Source organism: Microtus pennsylvanicus, chromosome 11 (genome assembly GCF_037038515.1).
Source record: "Microtus pennsylvanicus isolate mMicPen1 chromosome 11, mMicPen1.hap1, whole genome shotgun sequence".
NCBI classification, from domain to species: Eukaryota; Metazoa; Chordata; class Mammalia; order Rodentia; family Cricetidae; genus Microtus; species Microtus pennsylvanicus.
Genome location: NC_134589.1, coordinates 37,240,830 through 37,261,378, shown reverse-complemented (window position 1 = coordinate 37,261,378; position 20,549 = coordinate 37,240,830). Strand labels below are relative to the sequence as shown.

At 38.1% G+C, this 20,549-nt stretch overlaps 1 protein-coding gene across 5 annotated transcripts in view; it reads left to right on the top strand.

The window, feature by feature from the left end:
* Positions 1-20,549, top strand: part of Acaca (acetyl-CoA carboxylase alpha) — a 271,723-nt gene that overhangs the window by 185,830 nt on the left and 65,344 nt on the right. For all 5 annotated transcript variants that reach the window (XM_075991299.1, XM_075991300.1, XM_075991302.1 and 2 more), the window contains 2 exons: positions 1,364-1,510; positions 18,023-18,292. In XM_075991299.1, coding sequence (XP_075847414.1) covers positions 1,364-1,510; positions 18,023-18,292 — 417 coding nt within the window. The remainder of the gene's footprint in view (positions 1-1,363; positions 1,511-18,022; positions 18,293-20,549) is intronic.

The window sequence follows — 20,549 nt, the reverse complement described above, 5'->3', positions numbered from 1 at the left end:
AGTTACACATGTATTAAGTCTGTGTTCGAATTAGAAATATTAAAGAGAGGAGTGGAATGAGGTTTCATTTTCTTACTTTCCAGGATAATCTCTTAACCTAAGCCAAGATGAGAGTCATTATAGGTAGCACAGACAAGAAGATAGCACCACTGTATATAGTTGTAGGTATAACTTCTTCTGTAGATTTACTATTATTAAATAAAAACCTAGCATGAAAAAAGTGACATTATGAAACTCTTCCCCTATATGAAAAATTCTTTGACTTTTATGATGGTGAACCCTCTCTATACTGCAGATTTCCCATCAAAAGTAGGGGGGTATATATCACAAGCAGAGAATACAACAGATAAAGAATAGAGCATCAGAGGATAAGGGATTTCTTTTAAAAATATCTTTGTCGAAGGTCTTCTCAAGTCTCTATCAATATCAGTACTATCAATATTATCATATTTGAATCTTAATGTAATATTTATCTGTGGACTTATTTAGTAGTCTGTGATTCCTGTAGTATTCACAAAAGCAAGTTACTTTTAGGTAACCGTTTACTTAAACCATCCTATCTCAGAGCACAGACCTTCACTCATTACCTCAATTTTATGGTGTCATGACCCTGACAACTGTATGTGATTCTGATTCTCAGTGTCAGTACTTGTAATTGACAAGGGACACAGCTAGGACACATAGTGTGTCTGAGTCATTTGGGCTTTAGGTGTTTAAGACAAGCGTGGACAGAACTTCATAAAGAAGTTAATTTATTTACATAAGAAATAGGAAACGGTAATCATGAATGTTTTTGTAAATGCATGGGTATGTCTGTATTCTCAAATTTGAAATTTAATTGAGCTATACTTATAAATAGTCATCCACATCTTAACTAATTTTCATATGTGGATCTATTGCTGTGAAAAGTAGTTAAGGGATCTTCCCTTAACCTGCAGTAGAAACTTAAGTCTGGCATTCTTGGATTTGTTTTAGAGATGAACCTGCCTCAGCCTACAAGTAATGAGACAGAGATTAGAGACATGAGCACCAAACCTGGCTGATGCCTTTTATTTGAGTTTTTTATTTTACTCTTGCTGGGTTGGTGTTAGGGCTATTGTATGTGTTCATGCTCCAGTGCTATTTCAAGGTCCTTCAGTAGTTTGACTGTATTGGGAAGTACCTGACTTTTGACATACTGAAAATGGTGTAAAATTGGCCACAAGTGTGTTTGCTGAGCATCAATGTTGAAGCATTTGGTCTAAGGCTCATACTTTCCCTAGAGCTCTTGGAAAAGAAAGCAGAGTCAGAGTGACTGAGTTTGACTGTGATTTTTATTCATGTTGAAATGTCACTGATAAGTCAATCTTCTTTCTTCCATTAGTCGCTCATCAAACTCTGGGAGTCTATGTCCACTCAAGCATTCCTTCCCTCACCCCCTCTACCTTCTGACATGCTGACATACACTGAGCTGGTGTTGGATGATCAAGGCCAGTTGGTCCATATGAACAGGCTTCCAGGAGGAAATGAGGCAAGTAGTTATACCCTTCTCCCTTTCTCTCTCTCTGTCCACTAGTACCAGCTGTTCATGAGAGCTATTATTACACAGTAGGAGCTACTCAAGTGGCAGAGTCAGGAAAGCATTCTTGGTCAATTTCCTCAGAGAGAGAATGGACCAAACCAAGAAATTACTGTGAATTTTTTAGGTATAATAATGGTATTACAATTTTGCTTTTTGAAAAGGAGTGTTATTTTCTGGGGGGCATGCATGCTAATACAATGTCTTTATAAAATCAAAGGTCTAAGATTTGCTTCAAAATAGAAATGAAGGTCAGATTTTAAGTGGAGCAAGATTAGTGAGTTCATAATTGAAGATTCGTGAGAATAGATTATTATCTTTTATTAATTTGGAATTTAGAGATTTTTAGGTATCTTTTTTTACACTTGATTCATTGGATTTAGTGATATTGTGATTGTGATAAAGAAATTCTTCCTAAAGGACTTGGTGAGAGCCAACAGTTTTAAAAGAAACACAAAACTCATGTATTTATTCATTCATTTGTTTGTTTGTTTGTTTTGAACTCTCACTCACTACATAAGCCTGCGTGGCCTGGAACTCACTATCTATACCAGACTGGTTGTAAACTCACAAAGACCCTCCTGCATCTGCCTTGAGAGTGCTGAGATTAGAGAAGTATGCCACCAGACCTGCCTGATTTGAATAGTCATTAAAAATTTTGGATGGGGAGGGATGGGAAAAGGATCTAGAAAGACTTAGGGGAGGGGATATAATCAAAATATATTTAAAAATGTTTTAAATGAAAACTATAATAAATTATTAGTCTTAAAATAATAAAAATTCAAAAAATAAACACATTTTCTAGTCATGTGTTATGTCGCATACCAGCATTTGGAAGCTGATGCAGGAAAACTAGAAGTTCAAGGTTAACCTGGGCTGTATGTGTTCCTGTCTTGAAACAAAGAAACATAAAAATCAGAAAGCATTTTCTAGGATTAATAACTTTTCTCATGTAGTACCATATTAATAATGACATAAAGATATATTCTCCTGTTTCCCCTCATATTCTTCTCCATACAGTAAGATCCTTAAGATTTTGATTATGCTAAGATACAATGATAGAAATATTAGCATACCTAAAAATTCAGGTGTTTTTATTGACCCCTAACTAAACTCATTCCTTAAATAACCTTTATCTGAGCCAGGCTTCAGTGGCGTATGCCTTTAATCCCAGCACTTGGGAGACAGAGACAGATGGATCTCTGAGTTTAAGACCAGTCTGGTCTACAGAGCAAGTTCCAGAATAGACAGGGTTACACAGAGAAACCTTGTCTTGAAAAACCAAAAATCAATAATTTTTTTTGTTTGTTTTTTGTTTTGTTTGTTTGTTTGTTTGGTTGGTTCTTTGTTTGAAATAGGATCTCTATTTCCTGCTCTGGCTGTCTTAGAACTCACTATGTTCTATGACTTTGAACTCTGTTGTCTCTGCTGTAATTAAAAGCATGTGCCACCAAGCCCTGATCCAGTATTCTTTTAAAAAATATTTGTTCTAGCCAGGCAGTGGTGGCACATGCCTTTAATCCCAGCACTCAGGGAGGCAGAGGCAGGTGAATATCTGTGAGTTTGAGGCCAGCCTGGTCTACAGTGTGAGTTTCAGGAGGACAACAAGAGATACACAGAGAAACCTTGTCTCTAAAACAAACAAACAACAACAAATATATATTATATATAATATATATATATAATATATATTTGTTCTGTGTACAAGGTATATAACTGTTGTGTACCACAACATAGTCTGTGGGAGTAGATGATGAAGCATTAGGATGGAGACAAGCACTGAACCGTATGCAGAGGCTTAGAGTTGTAGGAGTTGGTCCAACCTGGTGCCTCAACAGATGGCACAATGATGGGGTGGAGGTGGCAGGTGTTGCCAAGAGAATACACATGTTCATCAACACACAAAGTTGAAGCAGCACTTTGTACCTACTATATGGCTTCTGCTTGCAATCCCCTCAGCAGAAGAAAAAAAGCTTTGTAGTGCTAGTCTGTAATTTTGATTCATTTAATAGCTGTTGAGGAATAGAAAGCGGCCTTGTGAACATGAGGCTGAGAGTAAAATAGTTTTAACTAATGTAATTAAAACATAAGACGAGGGTTTTTTTTGTTTTGTTTTTTTTTTGTTTTGTTCTTTGGCCATGTGAAAGCTAGCTGCAATGCTGTGTGAAACCTCTTGCCATGATCTTTCTTCTGCTTTCTTTCTGTTCTCATTCTATGTTTGAGTGAATGGAGACTGGGGGAATAGTGAAGTCCCAGAGGGACAGAGCTCTGTTCTTGCTGAAATTACAAGCACAGAGCTGCCTGGGCATGAACATGTAGTGTTTACTCTGCCAGTATGAATACAAATAGTCTTATTATACGGAACTCTGTACCCAAAGACCACACACACACAGAGACACGGACACACACACAGGAACAAAAATATTAAAGGTTTTATTTTTAACCCCTTTAAGACCTAACAAACCTCAGTATAAAAGGAATAGCTACTGCAGTGAGTGGCAGTCTACAGTAGTTACTACGAGTTTTCATTTGCCTAATGCCTTAATAGTTATGAAACCAGAAAGCTAACAGCATTTGTGAAAATGACTGTTGCTTTTTATCACTTTTCACATTATTCTTTCTTTCCCTTTCTACGTTATGTGTTTTCTTTTCCCTTTCTTCAGATGATTGAGTAGGATTGAGCCTGCATGTTAGCTTACTGTTTCTGAGCCTAAGAGTTCAGGAAGAGTGAGCCTGATGTTCTTTTGTGAGCAGTCAATAACTGATGCCCAGGATGACTGGTGAGGTCAGTGATCTTAGCTAGATTATAGGATACTGCAAGACAGGAATGAGGTTAAGGTATTAGAATCAAGCTCTGTTTCCAATAGCTTGGACATACAGTGGAGTGTGTACATTGAGAGACTTGCCAGTCTAAGGATTGAGTTTCAGCTTTCAACTCTGAGGGACAGCTGTCAGTAGGATATATTTCACTGCACTGAACCCAGTTTTGTCAGGGCACATTGGCTTTATACTACTGCAGTTTAATTTTCTTTTTCGAAAGCGAGAAGTTTGTCATGAGCCTGGTACTCTACATATTACCTGAAGAATGGTATGAGAAGAAACAAGTGAGCTCTTGCTGATAGGATTTGGAGCAAATCTGTCCTTTGCCAAAGAGAATGGGCATCAGAACAGAGCCTTGAGATATAGCTTTATTTAGAAAAGAATAAAAATTTGACCTGTTAATGTTCTGAGAGCCAAGGCTCAATGTAAATGCCTTGATGCTACATAGACACTAAATCATCATATAATGTGGTGCTCTCCAGAGTGACAGCGCTACCAGGTCATTATTGTAGGTGATACTGAATTACCTTAAAGTATTGGAGTTTCTGGCTTTAAAAGCTAGCACACGGATATTAGGAATGGGGATAAAACATTAGATTCCTATGTAGTTTTTCCATGAATTGAGGTGTTTCTCCTTTCAGCCAGAGGCAGAAAATGTGCACCTATCAGACCACTGGTTACCTTGTTGCCTTCTTCCCTTACTTTTTTTTTTTTTACTAGGATGGCAAATGGGTAAAATGGTGATAGCACCAGGACTGGGCTGATTCAGTTTCATTTAGTTTTAGGTAACCTGTTTGCCATTTGAGGGAGATATTGGCTATTTCAGCAGAGATGTGACCTGCATTCTCAACATTGTACCTGTGCTTAAACCATGAGAGAGCTTTTCTGGCTCTGTGTTAGCTTACTTTCTTCTTCCTGTAGTGTCTCTTCCCCATCAAAAAAGATGTAAGTGAGGAAATGCTACCTAATTCCTGGTGAGAAGTATAGGACACTTTTTTCATTGTCAGGTTTGAATGGTATTGCATTTAATATGAATTTAGAGTGGGAATAAGAATGATGTGGACCAAATCTGAGAACTACATTACTTGCAAATAGCTCCAAAGATGAGTTGCCTGGGATTTTCTTAATAGTTTCAAGTAAAGATGAAAATTGAGGGAAATGTGATTGCAACAGAGACTAAACTGATTTCCTTTCTAGCTGCTCTGGTGCTGCAGTGATGAGCACTATATGTAAATACATAGCTAGATGAATGTGCGCTTCAGAGCTACAGAAGAAACGCAACTATCCATCCAGTCTGCTTTACTACTTCTCTGTTTTGGAGGAATTGTTTTCATTTTTCTGCCTATTTGCTAACCTATTTTGATCATTTGGTGGAAGTTATAATTGCAGGTGGGAACATTTTGAGTAACACTTTGCAATCCAGCACAGCTTCTTTTTGTACTAAACCTAGTTATTAAAAAGCTCAGGCTAAGAGCAAGCCAAAGGCTATAATAGATTCAACAGAGAACAACTTAACTTTGCCTGCTAGAACAAAGGAAAAACTGGGATTTTATGTGGTTATATTCTTACTTGTTCTGAAATAAGTCCATTAGCATTTTATTATTTTTTTAATAGTTATTGAGCTTGATCAGGAATCTATAATGGTGACAATGTGATAAAGAAGCTACTCTTACAGAAATTTTATTGCAGATGGAGATCAAGTTCCTAGAACATGGGCTTTTATAATTCCTTCCCATCACCCTTGTCATCGTGGACCACTGAGATGAGGAAACACTGTTTAGGATAGTTATAATAGCAAGGTGCCCCAATCAGGGGTGATAACGATAGACTCCCATCCTAGCATGGCATAAGAGTTTCTTTCTTTCTCTCTCTCTCTCTCTCTCTCTCTCTCTCTCTCTCTCTCTCTCTCTCCTCTTCCTCTCTCTCCCTCTCCCTCTCCCTCTCTCTCTCCCTCTCCCTCTCTTCTCTCTCTCTCTCTTTTTTTGTTCCTGGGAGGAAAGTATGTTCCACATTTAATGCATTTTAATAGTCACCTCTGCATGCGCTGCCATGTGAAGGAGTGACTCCGAGGCTTTGTTTTTCCAGCTGGGCACTAGGTGTCAGGGTTTTTCCTTCTCAGCAGTTTTAACATCCAGAGAAGCTTTGTGAATTCCCCTGTTTAGTGAGACAAACCCACTGTTTCCTTCATTTCTTTTTATTCTTTATTTTGTTACCATAGTAGGTTTTCTCTAATGTTCCTGTAATATTCAGTTGGCATTTTACATTTTAACTCTCATTGAAAATGTGTTGAATCCACATCATGACCTGTCACATTTTTTTTAAAAGAAGAAAATGCTTAAATAGGAAATAAAGTAATATAAATTAAAATTTAAAGACTGGCTGTCATCATGACTGTTAACTTTACTTCATTTCTGCTTTTTATTCTCAGGAATAAAATAGTGGGGATAGTGGATATTAGGAATTTAGCTTTGAAACTACTTAACCTACCTATATCTGTATTTAATTATCATTTAACTGGTCTTTTTTTCAGAGAAAGTGGGTATTTATTTAGTGGGTTATGGAGGGGAGAGGGAAAGGGGGGAAGGAAGGAAGGGGAAAGAGGAGAGCCGGGGAGAGGAGCCAAGGCAGAAGCTACCTCTTCAGGAGAGAGATGGAAAGGCCGGTTAACTATTTACAGTGTGCTATTGTCCTTTTCTATTTAGCGTGTGTGTGTGTGTGTGTGTGTGTGTGTGTGTGTGTGTGTGTGTGTGTGTGATGGCACACAGGTGGATGGATCTCAGATGACAACTCATGTATGTCCCAAGTCTCAAACTCAGGTTAGCACTCTTTGTAATAAGTGTTTTTACCTACTGAGCTTCTTGACCAATCTTTTTTATTTTAATTTATTTATTTATTTTTTTCCTCTTGTAAACTTTTTATTTTTTTTAATCTTTTTTTTATTGAGAAAATGAGAAAAAAAAACAAGTTTCCACCTCCTCCCAGCCTCCCATTTCCCTCCCCCTCCTCCCACCCTTCTCCCCTCCTCCCACCCTTCTCCCCCTCCCCCCACTCCTTTCCCCCTCCCTTTCCAGTCCAAAGAGCTGTCAGGGTTCCCTGCCCTGTGGTAAGTCCTAGGTCCTCCCCCCTCCGTCGATATCTAGGAAGGTGAACATCCAAACTGGGTAGGCTCCCACAAAGCCAGCACATTAATTTAAAAATTCTTTAAACAATATAGAAAAAAATATGAAGAAACATCAACTACCAGCCACTAAGATCCTACAATTGTGACTGTGATTCTTGATTTGAGGCTGCATTTCTTTGAAAGTTTTGTTGTTATTATTGTTGTTCTGGTTTTTTTTGTTTATTTGTTTTTGAGACATGGTTTCTTTGTGTTCCTGGCTGTCCTGGAACTCACTTTGTAGGTCTTAAACTCACAGAGATCCACCTGCCTCTGCCTCCTGGGATTAAAGTCATGTGCCTCCAACCACCCAACTTCTTTGAAAGTTTAATTTGAGCATTAAATAATATTTCCCAGCACTTGGGAGGCAGAGGCAGGAGGATCTTGTGAGTTTGAAGCCATCCTGGTCTACATAGTGCATTCTAGGACAGCCAGAACTAGGTGGAGAAACTGTCTCAAGAGGTAAAGGAAGGAAAGGAAGAAGGAAGAGAGGTGGAGGGAAGAAGATGATGATAGGAGGCCTGACCCCTTCTATACTTAGTGAAGAATTGGTTGATGTGATGTTTAATCTTCATTGTCAACCTAACTAGTGCTAAAATCACCGAGGAGACGCATTTCTGTCTAATATTCAAACGTCTGAGGTATTTCCAGAGAGATTTATCTCCAGAGGAAATTCCTCCCTGAATGTGTTGACCCATTTTCCATGGAATGTGGACTTCCATTGATGCTATCTGGCTCCTAACTGCAGATAGTGTTACCCTCTTCTACACCACCCCCAAGACAAGGAGGTTTCTCTCATAGAGATCTGACTGCCACCGTGCCTGTCTAGTCTATCTGATGAGAAAAGTAACTGATAGAACTTGGCTTATCATAAATTCAAATTCTCGCGGATCCCATTATTGTCTAAAACTGCCTGGAGAGTGTTTGTGGACTTGAGTAAAAAAAATTATTTTTTATTTCTCCTGAACACTCAGGACCCAAGTATTTTTCTGGTTTGGCACTATGTGTTTATATATTGTTTTTTGACTCAACCTCAAAATAGCTTCAAGAATGTGAAGTCAGTCTAGATAAATTGTATTGCTTAATTCTTTGAAATTAGTTTGCCTTTTTAAATGCTGAATATTAAAATTAAGTCAGTATTGTCTTGTGAGGTATGTGTTAGAAGAGCAGTTTGTTAGAATTGTGCTGAGGTGCGTGATCTAAGAACAAGCCCTTAGAGAAGCAGACCAGGGCTCAGCCATTATAGGCAGGCTCAGAACAAAAATATAAAGAGTGCACAAGACCTCTGAAATTGTTGAGGAATCCCAGCCACCAATCCATGCCTGAAGACAGGAGAAAGTATTTAAGTACTTGAAATCTTCAGGAGAAGGAAGACATAGCCAACTACTAGGTGCACACAAATACTCCTAATTTGTATTGAGTACAGAGCCATACTTTCTATGAAGGCCTTTAAAGGAAGAAGAAAACACTGACTCCTTCCAAAGGCAGCAGATGAAGCTCAGTGATAAAGTGCCTGTCTGACATGACAAGACTGTGGGTTCAATTCCAGCCTCAGGGCTTAGCAAGATAGAAAAATCTAGACATAGAGAAATATTTTATGGGATTTGTGGTAAGACAGGTTTTTTAAAAACAAAAACAATAACATACTTTTATCCCTAGTCTAAGTAAGTATATTTGCTCTATGTTTTTGTCTAAAATGTTCTTCCATCCCTACATTAGAAAATGTTTGAGGCTGATTTTGAAAAATAAGTCTGCCCAAATGGAGTTACTTCTATCGAATTTCTAATACTGTTTTTTTGAGTGCATATGTTTTTCTTAGAATTTCTTCCAAATGGCTTTTTCTGGCATTGGAGATTTCTCATCAGGTTGGTTAGTTAGTTTTGACTGATTGTTAACAAGCCGAAGTTCAGTGAGCTTAATTAACTGAAAAAATTCTAAAGTTCCTGTTTTTTTTCTTTTTTTTTTCTTTTTTTTCCACCTCCTCCCAGCCTCCCATTTCCCTCACCCTCCTCCCACCCTTCTCCCCCTCCTCCCACCCTTCTCCCCCTCCTCCCACCCTTCTCCCCCTCCTCCCACCCTTCTCCTCCTCCCCCGACTCCTTTTGCACTAACGCAGGACTTTCAGGTTTTCCTTTGACATCTGTCCTGATGTCTGTCCTAGAGATGGCCCTTAGAAGAATACTCTTGCGAGAGGTTTTTATATATTCTAAGTTTAAATGACTCCCAAGAATGAGGCATGGTGTACCAAAGATCAACATCTATCCTTGCGATTAACAGCCAATGCTTTTAGAACTGCAGTGGCTTACTTACTTAGCTTCTGTACCAGTCAATCCTGTGCTCTGTTTCTCAAGTACTACTGGTATATGTGTACTCCATGGCATGTTCAACAAAATTAAAATACTGAGTATTGATATATAAAATTACTGTGGTTTGATGTATGTAAATATCCCGAGGATAAATTATTCCCTAATACATGATTATTATTTCAATCTTTAGTTATATTTCCATATAGTTGAATTTTTTTTCGAATAACGATACTTACCCACATGTCAACTTTTAATTAGAGGGATTGAGGTAACTTTACATTAAGTTAGGCATAAAAAACTATTTTTTCAGATGTCATGAAAGTTGTCTTGAACTCATGTGATTATATGGCATTAGACAATGAAACATGCTGTATCAGGCAGATACATGGAAGGCATTAACTATTTTCAGCATAGTTTTCACAAACAGAAATTAAGTCCAATACCACATTGTGTTGTGACTTAAAACACATCTTTTAAAGGCTTCTAATATTTTCTGTATTTTGTTATTTTTTTAAAGCATTATTGATAGTTTCTAATTAAAAGTATAGCTTCAGTTTGCTATATCTATATTTAAAAGGACAAAAGGTAAATTTTGATATAAGTACCCCCCACAAAAGCTCAGGTTCAAGTTCATTCTTTCCAGGTCTTGTTTTTCTCATTTTTGTGATGCAGTGTCACCACCCATCTCAGCTGTGACAGTCTAGGGTTCTTGTGTTCCCACTCCAGAGCCCTGCAAGTAGAACTAGAACAATAGCTATTGTAGACTTTAACAGGGAGCCAGCCTGTACCTAAATCTATGAAGGAAAGCATTGCTATAGCTGATCTCAAAGTATGGAGAGAAGAAAGTCAACCATGGCAAAGATTTCCTTTCTGCTCCTACAATCTAGCACCATCAAAAGCAAAACCCTGTCATGTTTTCCCCCTTAGCTTTTCCTTTACATTTTTCTGTTGAACTTAATGTTGCAATTTTATGACAACAGCAGCAGCTTTGGGAAATGCTTGTGTCCATTTGTATATTCTAGTCACACTGATAGTACAATTAATGTTGATGTCAATTTTGGTGTTAATTTTGGGTCATGATTAGTGTTGACACTGTATGTCAGACTAATGGCGTTTATGGGTACCAGCAGAATAAATGTTAATATTATTGTGGGGTTTTTTTTTTGTATCTGTTATAGTAACATTAAACCAGGGTCCTCCCAGGAGAAAAAATACATATATGGATAGATAGATAGATAATGCCTTTTTCTATTGCTGGTGTTACTCAGTGAGAAAATGACATCTCAGGGTAGAATCCTAATCACTGTTTGGAGCATCAGAAATAATGATCACCTCTGATCGGAGGTTGTGAATAATTCATTTGGTTTGATTTTCACGTCCTGTCCAGTGATACTTTTCAAACCAAATGCGTTTCTACAGGAAAATAATGGTCCCACTTCTTATGGAAATACCATGGCACAAATCATTTTACCCACATAAAAACAGTTAAATAAGACTGTTCTCTTCTGCTTGCTTTCCCCTCCCTATCCCCTCCTCCCTCATTTGAGCATGTTTATTCCCGATCAGAATGTGGCCAGAGAATTATTTACTTCCTTAGGACTTCCATAGGGAAAATAAACACTTATTTCTGCTGCTATTTAGCGTATTCACTGTAGCTCTTTTGGTCTGCCTCCCCTTTTTACCTTAAAATAATTAGCTTGAATTGGTAACCCTACTCCTAAGAAGCCTGCCCACTGAAAGTTCTGTTTTGAAAATACATATATACCTGAAATTTAGTATTTTAAAACTTACTTGTGGCTGTCTACATCAATGAAAACATAATTTTAAGTGATAAGTACATAGGACTGCTTGGTTAGTAAATTCTGTAGACAGGATTTGGCCAGGGAATAGGATGCTTGTGCTGCCAGCGCCTAGAAGCCACTTGGAAACTCATTAGACACGAAGCTGCCCACGTAGACAAATAGGCCACAGGTTGCTCTTTGGTTGCTTCTGCAGTCTTTCCGTCCTCTTCAGGCTTCGGTCCCGGAGTTTCATTTTTACCAGATTTTTCCTACATAAAATACGAGAGGGGGAAAAAGTATTGGAGAAAAAAAAAAGACTCAGCGATGAAATTTCCCTTGGTGGTTTTTCTGTTCATATACAAGGCTGGTTGGGCTTAGGCAAAGTTCATGTGAGCTGCCTTGCTAGTCACATTGTCCTCTGCATATATTCTGCCAGAACTGCAGTCACCGATATGAGATCGTCGTTGTGTATATAATATAGACCCACATATATAAACTAACTAGGCTGAAAAATTTATGGTGTCCTAATTAAATGGGGAGGGGAGGATATAACTGTCTTTTGATGTAATGCTGAATCCTCTGAGACAAAGCTATTCTTAGAAAATGTTGAGTCTTTTCTCCTGACTGTTGTAACCCTGCCCCTCACCCCCCTCTTTAAATCAAGGGCAAGAGGAAGCGTTTTCAACCTAGTGTTCAATCATCAGACGAAGTGTTTTGCATTCAGAAACCATTTTCAGTATCAAATTCAATTTTGTCAAGTGATTAGTTGAGTTTGGTAGAGAATAATTTAAAAACACAAAGCTGGAAATGGCCATGGTGCTTTTGCACCAGAGGAAAGCAGTTGCTGTTTTCCAGCTGCTGTCCTTAGTGCCTGTGTGTTACAACTGGATTACTATGTTAATGTCTTTGCAGCTGTTACAGGCCTGTGTCTGTTGACACTCTGTGTATTCCTAGCTAGGACTGCTAAGAGACATAGGGAAGTGGGGAACTGACACCTTGCCTGCCTATCAGTACTAACGCCCTTTTATGTACATATGTTTGTAAGCTCTTTAGTCCCCTTCAAGATGAAAGGATCTGTATAAATATAGGCTTTCGATTTTAGTACATGTTTGTAATACATGTGGTACAGTCCTAAATATGTATTTAGCTGATAGGCACTGTTCTCGCCTATTATACAAATATTGACTTTAAAAATATAAATATGTATTTAACCATCAGACCAGAAATACAATGAGAAGCAGTTTCTTCTCAGGTAGAGATATTAATATTGTATAAACCTGTGTATACATATGCTTACATTCTACCACAGCACCACAGAGCACTTTTTCTTTTAAAAACAAAATGCTACTTCCAACAGCCTAAGGTAGTTCTTTCTGTTGGTTTTGATTTAGGCTGTTGTTTTATAATCCTTATTGGTCGGGAATTTAAAACCATCCTCCTAAGTCTGGTTTTATAGAGGTATCTTGTAGTGTCTTCTTGCCTCCCAAGTACTGAGATTACAAGCTTGTGCCAACACACTCAACTTCTAGGAATCTGGCTTCTGAATCTATATCCTTAATGACCATACTGTTTTGCCTGTTACAATTATGCATGTATTTTAAGCTCTTTTTTAGTTGTGTGCTACATCATAGTTTTCAAGCTATTCATAATGTTCAAAGCCATCACTTTGTTTTTGAGGCTGAAATAAAGAAACAATCAAAAATTCCTTTTTTTAAATATTTATTTATTAAAGATTTCTGCCTCCTCCCCGCCACCGCATCCCATTTCCTTCCCCCTTCCCAGATCAAGTCCCCCTCCCTCATCAGCTTAAATTGACTAAACATTTCTTCCTTGCCAAAGTCCAAAACTCTGCACTTTTCTCCTCTTTGACACACCCATAACTTTTATCCACATGAAATTCCAGTAGCATGTCCTTTTTTATACTTTGTCTCCATTCTCTTCTTGCTCCATCTGTCAACATCTTAAATGTTTTGACTGTCGGGATCATGCACTTAGCAGTTTCATGATTGTAATGCTATTCAGAGTAATGCTGTCCAGGATACTAACAATTGACCCAAATATCCAATTTACTTTGCTTTTTTAAAAAGGTGTGTGTAAGAAAACAGTTATTCCATAAGTACAGAGAGAGAAATAGACATAATAAAAGCCCAGGCTAGTCTGGAACTACAAGTTTGTAATCCCCCTGCTTTTGCCTTCAGAATGCTTGAATTACAGGTTTGCACTATTTTAAAATAATTGTAGATTCAGAGGAGTCACAGAAACAATATAGAGAGTTCTTTTTTCATGCAGCTTCCCTACACACTTGCATGCATGTGTGTGTGTGTGCTGTAGTATACACTCTACCACTGAACTATACTCTTTATATCCCTTTGTATTAACATCTTATAATCATAATAGAATTTTCAAAATGAAGAAATTATCATTGCTGCAGTTCTATAAAATAAATGCTGTAGTGTACACTCTACCAGTAAACTATATTCTTTAGATCCTCTTGTATTAACATCATATAATCATAGTAGAATTTTCAAAATGAAGAAATTATCCTTGCTGAAGTTCTATAAAATAAACAAACTTGTTGTTGAACTTCACTAGTTTTTTTTTCTAATAATATCCTTTTTCTATTCCAGGATTCAATCCATGAAACCACATTGCAGTTAGGGGTCAGTGACATTTATGTTTGTGCTATAATTAATATTCATAATCCACATTGTATTTAGCTAAAGACAATAATAATATTCTGAAATATACTTCTATCATTTCTCTAGCAAATTTCTTTGCTAGAGCGTTTCTTTTTCTGTTGTCCTTAGCTTGAAAAATAAGTAATTCACACTAGCTATAAAAACAAGGTATTGGGCTGAGAATATAGCTCAGTGTTAGCGTGTGTACCTAGTATGTGTGGAGCCATGGGTTGATTTCCCAGGAAACCCCCCCTCTCAAAAGTTACTTTCTGCCCCAGTTTCCTTATGGCAGTAACAGCCACCTTTGTATTATGATAACTACATTGAGAGTATTTGTGTATGAAATTCTGTACTATTTTGCTGTGCTCTTCCCAATAATCCCTTAAGAAAAGTTCCATTTTATCGTTAGGGAAATTGAGACTGTCAAAGGTTGTTGTGTACAAGGTTTTACAACTAGTATGAAGTTGATATTTGATCCAAGACAACTTGACTTACTCAATCTCTTAATCATTGTCCGTGTTTGTCAACTTCTAGTGCAATGTAGCATGTGGTAGGTATCCATTTGACAACAGCTGTTGTTCTTAATTTATAGATTCACTTAAAGGCACTTAGTACTCTTAATCTGTAGTCTTTTGATGTTGCTCATGACCAGTGTTTTAATCCATAGTGTTGACTATTCTCCAGGTATTTCCAAACTAGTATTGTTTTAGTGAAGTGACTATTCTGTGCATGATTAGACATGCACGCCATCTCAGCATTCAAGAGACTGAGATGGGAGGGTTGCCATGAGTTTGAGGACAATCCAGTGCTACATAGTGAGTTCTGCACCAACCTGAGCTACAAAGTAAAAAGTTGTCTCAAAAAAAAAAGTTAATGACTTCTAGATGGTATCTTATCTATTATCATATAGATTCTCTGCATGAAGAACTTAATAAGAGATCAGAGAATACAGGAGTCAATTTAGGATGGAGAAACTTTAATAAGGAAATAGAGTTTGAGTGAAACTTTAAAATAGGTGGGATTCAGATTGGTTGAGAGGAAAGAAAAGGGCAAGCTTTGTATGTTGTATTTAATACAGAGTCCTGCTTCTAGTAATTCATCAAACTCATGGGTGTTCTTTGGTTGTTCATATAGGGACGTTGAAGTTCAATAAACTTAAATATATACCAAGGTGGGGCTGGAGAGATGGCTCAGCTGTTAAGAGCATTATCTGCTCTTCCAAAGGTCCTGAGTTCAATTTCCGGCAACCACATGGTGGCTCACAACCGTCTGTAATGAGGTCTGGTGCCCTGTTCTGGCCTGCAGGCATACACACAGACAGAATATTGTATACATATTAAATAAATAAATATATTTAAAAAATCTTTATACACACACACACACACCAAGGTCACTAAGCTAATAAATGATAGATCCTTGATTTAGTTCTAAATTTGGTTGACTCCAAAGCCTCTGTTTACCCTTATATGCCCTACTGTTTGATTAGCAATGAAATCCAAATTTTAATGTTAATTCAACCACAGATGTTTCTTCATGTGTTCATTGTGTTAACTCAAAGTGAATATTTTCTTGTAAGGACCCTTACTGTACTGAGACTGGCCTAACACTCAATTCTGTTGTTGTATGTTTAATGTAGGTGGTAGGGAGCAGGGGTTAATTGATGAAAGATAATTGATAAAAGAATGAATAATGTGTAAAGCCAGGTGCAGTGTTGTGTGTTAGTAATCCCAACACAGGAGGCTGAAGCAGGATTGTGAGTTCAGGCCATCTTGGGCTACTTAACAAGTTCCAGGTCATCCAAAGCTAACTAGCACGATCTGCCTTAAAAAACTGAAGAGGGGAAGAAAATTGTTCTTGGTGCTGCTATGTTGACACCTAATTAGAAGTCAATTTTGCAAGCATAATGACCTGACCGTTGCTGAACTGACTGCCCAAGTGGCACAGGAGTCCCTAGATAATAAGGAAAGATAGGAGTATTATCTGTCTGCCCAGGGCCACACAGTCACAGTGTTTACATTAACACACAAATGCTGAAGTAGATTCTTCAGGGCTTGTATATAAACTAGCCTAGGTTGCTAAGGTTAATATAGCATAAAATTTGGTGTAAAACCCAATCTTCCTAACTACAAATACATTTTTTAAAAAAGTAGACAGTGGATAGCTTTTCTTTTCTGAAAAACAAATGAGTGGTTTAGTGAGGACAGCACTTGAAAATGTACAAAAAAATATTTCTCTCACACAGGCAATATATTAAAGCCTTCTTGTTGTTTTGGGTTTTTTTTTTCTTTAAAAGAAATCCAAGATTATACTGATATTTGGGGTTTCTCTGTGCCGCATTCTGATGGTAGGCTTCTTTTCCCTTATTTGTCTTTAATGAGCAGATATAGTGATACCTTATCTCAGAAAGTGATTGGAATTTTCCCCTATATTACATTCATTTTGTGTTTGGCCAATGGTATGATATATTAAATAGCTTATATTTATCACTGGGTGTTTCATACCTATTTCTTAATGCAGAGGATCACAAATAACTGTGTAGAAAGCCTCAACCAGCCTGATTAGAGTGGATGTGCAATTGGATTGAAGAATGTGTACTCAGAGCTTATGATCACTGGCCGGGTTGAGTCTGAGTGATGCATATGGTTTTCCAGGGATGCTGCTATTTACATCTGTTAATGGCCCTTCCTGATGGCCAGTTCCCCAATGAGGTGATGTGCAGCAGCCTGGGGATGAGGGACCAGTGCTGTAGATGTGGCTGGACTCATCTGGTAGGCTTTGTGTTTGGGCATGAGTAGTGGGGGTAGAGAGAGAAGCAGGAGACAGGAAAACAAAGAGGAGAAAAGAATAGAAAGCATTAGTTATCCAGGTATATGGGAAACAGACAGGCAGACATGAAAAACTGCAGCTGTAAGTGAGGTGTAAGTGAATAGGAAAGAAATGGGACTAGCAAATAAACAAGTAGGATTGAGTAGCACTCATGTAGAAGGGGATTAAAAAGGAGAGGGCTATGAGAGTTTGAAAAGAGACATGGCACCACTGTCAAGTCTATATCATTTGTTTGTGTGGCTGGTCAGATGCCACTGAACAGAGAGCAGAGATTTACATACATCATAGTGCATCAAGAGATTAGCTCTGTGCATCCTTTGGTTTTCTGGAGCTGAAGAAAGCAGCAAGAGTTGCTCTCATAGATACAGTGCTGAGTGATAGAAAATCCTTGCAGAAATGGAAAACACCTGGACCAAGCCAGTGAAGACTCTCTCTGTCTTTCATAGAGTAGAGAACACAAGGGCCTCGGATCACAAAAGTTGGACAGTCTGTGAGAAGTGATGTTCTTTCAATCCTTTATGTGCTAAATATTTCTTGAAACAAATCTCACTAAAAAGCTGAATATAGTGTCTTAATGTACAGTTTGGTAAAATGGACATTCTAGACTTACCTCCACTGCCATAACATTCTTCAACATGTAATCTTGAGTGCATTTAGATGTGGAGTTTTTTCATTTTCTTTAAGTAATTGCACTGAAGAATTGAGACAACTTAGGGATATACTGTAATAATGTGAAGCAGTGTCCTAGAATATTTTTCTGCTTTCCAAGAAGTAATTTTGTTCTTTCACAATGCCTGTCTTCTGAAGGGTGTGTCTAAATCTAGTGTCTTATCCTCGAAGAACTTGAAAAATAAATGCATGTATGATGCTCTATTCATTTGTTTCTGTCTTTTTTAGATTGGCATGGTAGCTTGGAAAATGAGCCTTAAAAGCCCTGAATATCCAGATGGCCGAGATATCATCGTCATTGGCAATGACATTACATATCGGATTGGGTCCTTTGGGCCTCAAGAGGATTTGCTGTTTCTCAGAGCTTCTGAACTTGCCAGGGCAGAAGGTATCCCACGCATCTATGTGGCAGCCAACAGTGGAGCTAGAATTGGACTGGCAGAAGAAATCCGTCATATGTTCCATGTGGCCTGGGTAGATCCAGATGATCCCTACAAGGTACAGCCTACAAGGAGATAGCACTTCATGACTCTGTTTGTTTATGCATGGGGATATGTTCGTGGATGTGAGAGGAAGAAAGGAAAAGGTTTAAGTTTAAAAGACAGCATTTACAAAATTACTTAAGAAAATTCCTTAGGGCCCAGTAAGGTGGCTGAAAGTATGGTGGATGCTGCCAGCCCTGAAGACCCGAGTCCAATCCCCAGGATCACGTGGTAGAAGGAAAGAGTCATTTATCATAAGTTCTCTGACCACTACATGCACACCTATTCCCCTTCATATAATACACAAAATAAATGTAATTTAAAGCAAAACAAGAAAACCACCTTCCTTAAGAGCTGGAGTGTAGCTGATAGTGCACTTGCTCTGAATGCTCAAGGCTTCAGTCTTCACACTGAGAGACAGACAGCATCCAAACTAAAGACTGCATGTTAGAGACAGGCTTTCAGCATGTTCATCTGGTCTTTTTCTCCAGCTTTTTACAGGTGACTGTTTTTGTGGCTGAACCTTAGATGAACTAATAACAATGCATTTAGTATGACACATGGTAAACCCAAAATATCTATCTTTAAAATATTCCACTGTGGTTTCTGGGAGCCGTTACCAGTCATCAACAAAATCTCATACATCATCAGTTTTTCAAAAACCTGCTTTTCTACTTGGAAACTGACTCTAGAGACACTAATTCCTTGTTTAATTCCTAAGTAGCAGCTGTTTTCTTCTTCCCTTGTGTTATTTACCTGGAGGGGGAACACTATTTTTAATTCTCATTGACACTTTCAGATCCTTTTCCCTGGGAGGTGGAAGGAATCCCATCTTATAGTCTCATGTTTTCACGCTACTTCTTCTTATTCCCTACCCTTTGATCATAGCCTCTTTTTCTTTACATCTTTTTAAAAGCATGATTTATTTAATTTTTTTTATTGTGTATGGGAGGCGTGGATTATGCATCTATGCAGGTACCATCGAAGGCCAGAAGAGGGTATCAGATCCCCTGGAGTTGGAGCTGGAGTTACAGGCTGTTGTGCGCTGCCCAACATAGATTTGGGAGTTGAAATCTGGTCTTCTCCAGTCCCCAAATTTATTTATTTTATACAAATAAAATGTGTGTGCACTTGGTATATCTATATGTATACCATGTGTGTACATGTGCCTGTGGACAACAAAAGAGGATGTTGGAGCCTCTGGAAGTGGAGTCACAGCCACTGTACTCTGCCATATAGATACTAGGAATTGAACCTGGGCTCTGCAAGAGCAGTAGCAGTAAGCAGTTTTTCTGTTGTTGTCTTGGCTTTTTTGTTTGTTGGTTGGTTGGTTTGTTTGAGACAAGATTTCTCTATGAAACAGCCCTGGCTGTCCTGGAACTCACTTTATAGACCAAGCTGGCCCCAAACTCACAAACTCAAACCTGTCTCTGCTCCCAAGTTCTGGGATTAAAGGCATGTGCCACAACCTCCCAGCTTGCAATAAACACTTTTAACCCCTGAGCCGCCTCTTCTACTTTGCATCTTTTAATTCTAAGTATAGTGTTACTTTCTCCAATGTTGCTTAGTCTTGTATTAATTTTTGGGAATTGCTATACTCACATAGATAATCCTTCCCATAACTGGGAAAGATTCTCTCCTCTAATGGTCCCATCCTTGCTCAGTTTCTCTAGAATATATTTCAAGCATCTCTCTTTGCTACCCTTCCATCCTATTGTCCTCAAAGCTTCTGAACTCACCAGAGCAGAAGGAATCCCACACACTTATGTAGCAGCTAACAGTGGAACAAGAATTGGACTCGCAAAAAATCATCATATGTGTTCCATGTACCCAGTTTTCCTATAGTACTCAAAATCTAACAGTCCTTTAAGCCTACAAATACTGTAATTCTACTACTTTTTTGTTCTTTCCATTTCCCACTCTTTCATTCAACTTGTTTGGTCGGTTTTTATTGTTTTGTTGTTGTTTTGTTTTGAGACAGATTTCTTTATGGAACTTTAGCTTGTCTGGGATGCCCCATATTGACCCTGTTGTCCTTGAATTTACAGAGGTCTACCTGCCTCTGCTGGGATTAAGACCTGTACCTGGCTCATTCAACTTCTTTAAATTCCAAGCTTCATCATAACATTATAATTGTCACCTTTTTGTGTTTCTGTTCATTCTGTTTACTCTATCCTTTTAGAAGTAAAACCTTTTTTAAAACTAACTTTGTCTACTTCCTCTACATGTGCACTTGTGCAACTGAACATAAATGGAGTAAAATGTTCTCTGAC